Source organism: Crassostrea angulata, chromosome 8 (genome assembly GCF_025612915.1).
Source record: "Crassostrea angulata isolate pt1a10 chromosome 8, ASM2561291v2, whole genome shotgun sequence".
In the NCBI taxonomy this organism is placed as follows: domain Eukaryota; kingdom Metazoa; phylum Mollusca; class Bivalvia; order Ostreida; family Ostreidae; genus Magallana; species Magallana angulata.
This window is the reverse complement of record NC_069118.1, coordinates 32,854,432-32,862,899: the sequence shown is the minus strand read 5'-3', so window position 1 is coordinate 32,862,899 and position 8,468 is coordinate 32,854,432. Positions and strand designations below refer to the sequence as shown.

General features: G+C 33.8%; 1 protein-coding gene across 1 annotated transcript; it reads left to right on the top strand.

Annotated features, from left to right (window-relative positions):
• Nucleotides 1–3,394: 3,394 nt before the first annotated feature.
• On the top strand, nucleotides 3,395–8,264 carry LOC128158746 (uncharacterized). Its single transcript, XM_052821698.1, has 2 exons — nucleotides 3,395–5,611; nucleotides 5,929–8,264. Exons 1-2 carry the CDS (start codon nucleotides 3,632–3,634, stop codon nucleotides 7,534–7,536), a joined length of 3,588 nt encoding a protein of 1,195 aa, XP_052677658.1. The 5' UTR covers nucleotides 3,395–3,631; the 3' UTR covers nucleotides 7,537–8,264.
• Nucleotides 8,265–8,468: the final 204 nt, after the last annotated feature.

Here is an 8,468-nt window from a genome sequence, read left to right as displayed (position 1 = left end):
ATTTTTAAACGTTTCCTTTATATTTTTTAAAATGTTTAAATATTGAACCCCTCTTGGTGCCCCATTATTTGTCCGGGAGTCACGATTTTTACAAATTAGAATCTACATTGTTATAGGATGTACATGTATGCATAATAATATCCCAAACTGTTGCATTATAGTTCTTGGGAAGAAGATTTTAAAACATTTTCCTATATATGTTTAGATTTAAACCCCTCCTGAGGCCCCACTTTTTGTCCGGGGGTCACGATATTTACAATTTAGAATCTTCACAATATATGCAATCTTTTGTGTAAATATTTTTGGTGCAGTAGTTCTTGAGAAGAAAATTTTCAATAATTTTTCCTATGTAGTTCTATGTTAAACTTTGAACCCCGCCTGGGGCTCCAGTTTTGGTCCGAGGGTCACGATTTCTACAATTTAGAATCTTCACTATACGTATCAAAGGCCGGAACGCCCACAAAGACCTCGAGCTGACATTTTCTTTAATATAGGTATCATTAATTCAAATTTCTGTACAAAGAGTCGTATATCAAATATTTTGTGTAAATAAATTCGTACATATTATATAGTATTTATTGCCAAGCAGACAACATACAAATACACACAAAACATGGGCTCATCAACATGAGTTCACAATAGCCCTCGCCATGCACCGGGACACACCCGTCCTCGACCAGGGAGCCCGCGAGATAGAGATCCCTGCACGCGCTGTCTGAGTTAGGTCGTACGTAAAATAAGTCCATAAATATCACAATATGCAACTATATTTTTATATGCAATTTTAACATCACCATGTGATTGTATACTCAGTATATTTCCTTATAGAATACGTAGTGATACATTTGTAATACAATGAATCATAACTCATCATGGTTACAAAAATCGAAGAAATTTCAAAGTTCAAAAATAAATTATCTTCTTTCTGCTTTAAACACTCATTGGTATATTCTCGGAAGATAAAAATATTCCATTATTTAATTTTTTTGGTAATTTTTCAGGGCGACATTTAATCAAGCTTAAGATGAACATATCAAGCTTTCTTAAAATGATAATCTAAGGTTCTCAACACCGTTGTTTGGAGTTCTAAATTCAAAATAGGGATTTCCTGCCTTATTAATTGTATTTGGGATATAACGATAATAATCTCAAACTAATGGCGTTTGATTAATTGGGTAAACGTGTGCATAGCTACATGTACGTCAAATCGATCTGCAGATCAGGAACCAGAGGGTAACGCTCATGCCACAGGCCGCTTGAATTTCATGATGAATGTCTCTTATAATGGTGACATCCCATTAAATTTAAATTATGTAAAGTAAAGCAATTAATAATTAAAACGGAACCTAAGTAGATAGGCCAACAAAATAAAAATGTTTCATCGAAATAAGAGCTTCAAGGATTAGTTACATGTACAAATAGTGCCAAGTGGGCAATGACAATGGTCTCTAGAGAACCCGGGTCTTATGTAAATTGGAAAATTTGACGCTCTCATATTAATGAAATCCGATTCTGATTCTGATGATGATGATGAAAACGTTGCATTGATCCAAATTAGAATGCGTGAACAGGTTGTTAATTTCAATCTGTTGATCTTGTGGTCTTAACCACACAGAGGATTTTGTTCACCGATGAAAACGTAAGTATACAAGTTTATCTCATACGTGTGGTGTATAACCTTTGCTATATCAAACGGGTGATGCTTTATCAAATACTTCCGGTCCGAACTATTTTTGACACAACCCCTCGCTTCAACGCTTCAGTTACCTATTTTCGAAGATTTGCTAGTACTTTCAACATAAATATATCAACTACAAAAATTGATATAAAATGGACTTGGTCAAAGATTTAAATTACAAATACAGTTAAACACGGTTATAGCGAACACACTTATAATGAATTGACGCTTACAGCGAAGTGAATTTCATTCGCCAAGTCTCTATTTCATGTTGTAAACTTGACGGATATAACGAATTACGCTTATAACGAAGTTAAATTGGCCGTCCCTGGGACTTCGTTATAAGCGTGTTTTACTGAATGAAGGAAAACACATAACTGCGTAGCATAGGCGTCGGAAGCGGGCGGGGGGGGGGGGGGTTAGCCCCTCCCCCTCCCACTTTTTTTGCAAAGCTATACAAAACCGTAACAACAAGACCCTTTCTTCTTGTTTGTCAACATTTTTTTGTCAACAGTTTAACCCCCTTCCAACTTTCAATTTACTTTGTGAAGTTTATAAAACTGCAAATTACGTTAACTATCAAGGAGTTCATCGATCATCCTGACGACACGATTGAAACAGAGCGCTCTTGTTGAGTTTATAGGCAATACAAGTACTTACCGAAATAATGTTTCATAGGACTTTTATTTCACCATTAGTAAGCATCCTTATTCACTTTTTTTAATTTCGAATCATAAGGCTAGTGTTTGTTTTATAAAACATCAACAACTGTTCCTCGTCCGAGTCAAATCAAACTAACGAGCAATCGCAACTTTGTGTATGTCAAGAAACTTGATTATTCAAGTCCTCTAATCAGTATTTCTATTTAATCAAGTGAATAAGCTCCAAGAAAATTATTTAGAGCTTACAAATTATTTTAAGGTTTATTTCATTGAAACTTTACATTAAAACAGTTAGATTTATCTCAGAAATGACGTTCTTAATTGTATTGCACAAGGTCACAACAACCGCATAACACAACGTTGCATCATCGTTTTTAATCTTTGAAAAAAAAAATCAATTTGTGTCATATAAGGGACTGTCTCGAAAGCTTCACAATATAAATCAAATTGTATGAGATAAATAGAACATCTATAATTGTGTGATTTTAAATTTGCTTTATCCAACTCGTTGAAATGGTTATATTCGCTCGGCAAGCCTTGTGAATATATACACCATTTCAACTCGTTGTATAAAGCAAATATAAAATCACACAATATAGATATCCTCTATATATCAACCTTAGGCAAGCCGATTTGTGAATTATAAGAAATAAAAGAGGGAAAGCTACATAAAAAGATATTTCATTTTTAAAATTCATTTGTCTATATCTAGTAAAAAAATACTTTTGTATACTATACGAAAGCCTTTACCAGTTATTAGTAATATTTGAGAAATAAATGGGAAAAATTGATAGACAAATTTTGTCATTTGTAAAAATTACTTGTATCTGCTATCATTATTGAGGAATGTCAACGATATTTCTGTATACTGTAAATATATTGTTAGTAGTACTTTATTTTCAAATTGTCTTTTTGCATTTTTTGACAATTACACGTCATTCGTTTCAATATATCAGATATATCCATCAGTTACATTAAGGAATGTCTTCATTTCAATTTCTAATATAACTTGACAAAACAAATTAAAGTTAGTCATTTTTTCTTTCAGGACATGGAGGTAATTAATATTTTGTTCCTTATCTTCGCGTCATGTGCGTTTACGACTGCAAATAATAATGAGACTAAAGCAGCTGAGAATTTTAATTTGACTCGCATCGTCATAGAGGCAATTCTTTATTGTGGACCATCTTTTGTCTGCGACAAATCCTATCTAGCCCACTTTAATATTTCATACGATGCCGAAACGAAATTCAGCGCCTGTGGCCCATGTCATTGTAACGAAGCTTGCGACATGACCACAAACGAATGTTGCCCTGATGTATATTTCAAATATGGCTACATGAAATGCGAAGACCTCTCTTTAGTCAGAGGAAACAGACAGCCAAAATTTTATTCTGTCATTAGTACATGTCAAGGGGATACTACTTTTAATTTGTCCAGAAACTGTTCTCTCGAGCGATCATCAGAAGAGCTTATTCAAACACCGCCCGTGACGAGCGATATCTCTAGAAGAACTTACAAAAATAGGTATTGCGCACTCTGTAATAATGTTACAGACTTTCAAGAATGGACCTTTAAGTTGAATTGTCAGAGAGCTACTGATTTCAATTACATATCAACATACACGGAAATCATCCAACTGGCCAAAGACAGAAATTGCGACATTCACTTTTCTGCGACGTCTTTGTCTATTCAAACGTGTCCCATGTTAAACGAAAAAATGATTGCCTCGTGCAACGTATCAGGAACCTGGCAAGTATACGACGAAATGATAGAATTAGCTTGTCTTAGCGGTTATCACACTTCAGTAAATGGTTACATTGGATTTTCATATCGTTACGGCTTCAAAAACATTTTCTGTGCAATGTGTAACCCCCCAAAATTTGACCTAAAAATGTACAGAAAAACTTGTACGGACACTAACAGTATATACTACGCTGCTTGCAAAAATAACCCAATTGTAGAGGCAAGTTTTCCGTTCAGGAACCACTTTTGTCTGACTTGCAACAATGGTGACCAAAAAAATGTTTTACAAGAAATGCATATCGAAAATATTGAGGAGTCATATGAAACATCAAAGGTGCATCCATTTGTCACAAAGTTAGGTTTCAGTTTTAAAAGTAATTACCTGAAGGAGTATGTAAACCGGAAGACGAGTGAATGGTATAACGTCACTCAGCATTATTCACATCTAGTTTCATTTCCTGTAAACGTTTCTCGTCTTGTGCGTTCAAACTTTGCTCTCTTGGGAGAAGGTTCTTGTAACAAGAACTTGTTACCAAATTACACCATACCTTTACAACGTACATGCTCCTGTGATATTGGTTGCACGATCGACTGCTGTGTCGACTTTGCTTTAATACAGCCATGGACTTGCATTGAAGATCATTATCCTTTCCAAAATGTAGTACCTAGTTCAGATGATACTAGGTACTTGACAATTGGGGGGTGCTTAAGAAAACACGACAATGTCGAGCATTTATGTATTAACCGTAACAAATCTGACTTTTACCAAATGCTTCCTATTACATCACACTTTGAACATGGAGAAACGTATGCCAACATATTTTGCTATCTATGTAACCAAAATGAAGTTGATGATAAATCAATCGAGAGCATTACCACTGATACAATGCTGTGGTGGTTGATTACAGAATGCAAAGGATATATAAACCATAAATACTTTTCAATGTTACAAGACTATTTGAATTTTGCTGAATTGCAACACTGTTGCATAAAATTCAAACCCATTTCAAATGCAGTATCCTGCAAGACTAAAAACTCAAGTTTGGATAATAACAGTATAGTCTCCGAATGTAATAGCTTGTCACCGTCTGATGAAGATCTTAAATATGCTTGTGAAAAAGTTGATGAATATCGGTTTCCAAAAATGAAACTCAACGGAACAATTTACAAAAACAAGTTCTGCATTGCTTGCAACTCCATCAAGACACAAATAAGTGATGCTTGTGAAGTGTCAAGCAATTTAACCTCCCTGCTCAATAAAGCTTGCCAAGAGTTTCCAAAAATGGCCGTTTGTTCCAATTACCGAAATATTTTTTGTGAAACATGTGCCGTCGGAACTCTTTCAGATTGTTTATCAATTGATGAGGAGGATGGAGGAGGGACTCATCCAATAGTGACTACCCCTCCTCCAATCAGAGTTTTTTCATTTCGTTCAATGTTTTCTATCTTGGATTATGACAAAGAACCTTCGATCAGTTCTAACACTCTATCCTGTACACCAGATCAAGTCTATGATGGATATTACGTAAGTTTGCTACCAGAAATTGATGAAATCATGTTTAATTTATCAAAATTTTATATCTATTGTTTTCTACATTACATAGACTAATACATCTATATATATTAACAAATAACCCTTATATATCAGAAACATAATGTCGGCATTAGAATGTTGTAAACAAAATTTACTATTGGTATATATAACCTTGAGACACAGGAAGAATTTGTAAATGTATGATCATTTCTTAACTAGAAAATTATTCTGAAATGTACACATACTCATATAAAACTACATGTTTTATTCCAATAGCTTAAACCTTATATATTCATTTTTACTTCTAGGACACCTGTCAGAATATCAGCTGTTTTCCTGGAAAGGTAATGGCTAATGGAAGCTGTCTGTCGATACTTACTAAAACGACAAATCTTCGATATACGATTGCTTTAAAAACCAAGTTCAACAATATTCCAGTTTCGAACTTTTCGGTATATCATCATATGAGAGAGATACGTCAGTTTTTGATAAAAAGAATAACACAAAGAGTAAAACATAATTTTCTTGTTGAAAATGTGTTAGTTGTTGCCTTCGTAAAATGTAATTCGAAAGTGACCAAATCATCTGAGTTCTATGTTTACTTAAATATTTTCTTTCAGTCCTATGTTAATCGCCAAAAGCTCGAAGATTCTTTGATAACATTTACAAACAGTTCATTTGCAATGCCTTTTCATTACTCTAACATCTGGAATGTTCAACTGGTGGAAAACCAGTTTGCGCTATTCCTACCATCCTTATTGTGGAAATCCAACTCAGAAAATAGCTGCTGGCTTTTTCCAGAGGAGTTGAAACATGGTGATCCTGTTTTCCGCAATGTTTTTGTTGATTCTCTTTTAACGTGTCCTCAAATACTTATGAAAGGCAATGCATTTGGAGTCACGTGGGAAAATATCAAAACCGGTTTTTCGTTCGAAGGACTATCTTTGAATTTTCATCAATTCAATAATTTCGACGGTAATGGAAAGAGAGTCTGTGTTCGAGACATTCAACATTACATTGAACATTATCAAAATTTTCAAAATGAAGATATTGGTAAGATACTATTAACAATCCTAACCATCGTTTGCATAGGAATTTCTCTAGTATGTTTAGTGTTAACATTTGCGACTTATATGACCTTCCCGAGCCTAAGGACTATTCCTGGACTAAACAACGTGTTTCTTATAGTCTCGTTATTTACAGCACAAATAATGCTTCTAGTTCGACAGTTCTCCACTCATGAGGACTACAGTACACTGACCATTGTTGTTTCGGCTTTAACTCATTTCTCATGGCTGTCCACCTTCCTTTGGCTCCAAGTTTGTTCTTATCACATGTTTGTAGTGTTTACCTCCAAACTAAGAAAGGAATCCCGAAAAGATAGCCCAGATAAAAATGTTGTCAAGTATGCAGTGTATGCTTATGGTGCGTCTTTAGCTATCGTATTGCTAAATATAGTTATATCTCTCATCACAACTTCTGGAAGAGATACAGGATACGACAAAATTTCTACATTGTTTACATACAAAATTGCTTACATTGTGACTTTTATTGCTCCTTTAGTATATGTTTGTGCGACTAATATGATATTTTATATTGCAACCATATACAAAATAAAATCATGCCCACACGTCGATAACACTTCGGGTAATAGGGTCCACTTTGCAGTGTATATCAAATTGTTTTCGCTTACAGGTCTTACATGGATTTTGCAGATTATAGATGCGTTTCTTGTCGTTTCGGTTCTTTCGTATTTCGTGACTGTTTTGAACGGCTTACAGGGATTGTTTATCTTTATTAGTTATGTGTGTAATATCAGAGTTATGAAAATGTGGAGAAAAATTTGTTCGCCTTCACTATTTAGACCAACTCATTCACAACTTACGTCAGATAAATCTGAAACTACATCCCTTTAAAATTCTAGTCTCGAATTAGAGTGTTTATTTAATGTTGTCTTTTCGTCTTGTGAAGAATATATTTGGGGGTCATGATTTAAAAGTGGTTTTATGGTCTAGTTTTTTGTTTTAGTTTTAGTAAAATTGTGCAATTCATGTATGTCCAAGAACACAATCATAAATCTTTTGATTTTACATTACGTTGTAAATCAGTTTCAATTTGTATAGCATACTCGTACTTTTATGCATCTATACATTCAGTGAAAAAAAATTGGTTGAAAAGATATTATAAAACTAAAATATTTGAATAAATGGTAATCGATCTTTATTTGATTTTAATTGGAATTTAATTAGCAATTTGTAAAATTTGTATCTGTATTTTATTTTCCTGATATGTCCATATACTGCACCTTTTGCAGTTACACGGTTTAATCATATATAATTGTATTGTCCAGGTAATCATCCTTGCATTTTGCTTCCGTATAGGTAAAAATGTTAAAATCAACCTTGCAAAAGTTCTGCGACCATATTTGAGAAAATAATTAATTGATACTCCGCATTTTATTTTTATTTATAAGTCCTACTTTTATGTTTTACTCATTGATTTTGAACATCATATGTGGATCATTGCATTTGAATTTGATAAAGATTTTCACAGGGTTGGATGTTTTGCAATGTTTTCGATATCTCTAGTTTATTTTTGGAATTATAAGAGATATGTTGTTTTAGATAAATAAAAATGAATGAGAGCAAACATTACTAGTTGGTTGCACGTTTTTTTTTAAACTTTGTATTGTAATCAAAAATAGGGTTTATATACGCTACTTAAAGCCACGAACTTTGCATAGGATATGAAATTAGAAAATACATTTATTGTTTGTCTTACACAATACTTAAATGACTCAGAATTCAGAGGAGGGAATGGGCGAGACCCTTAATTGTTGGTCCTCCTT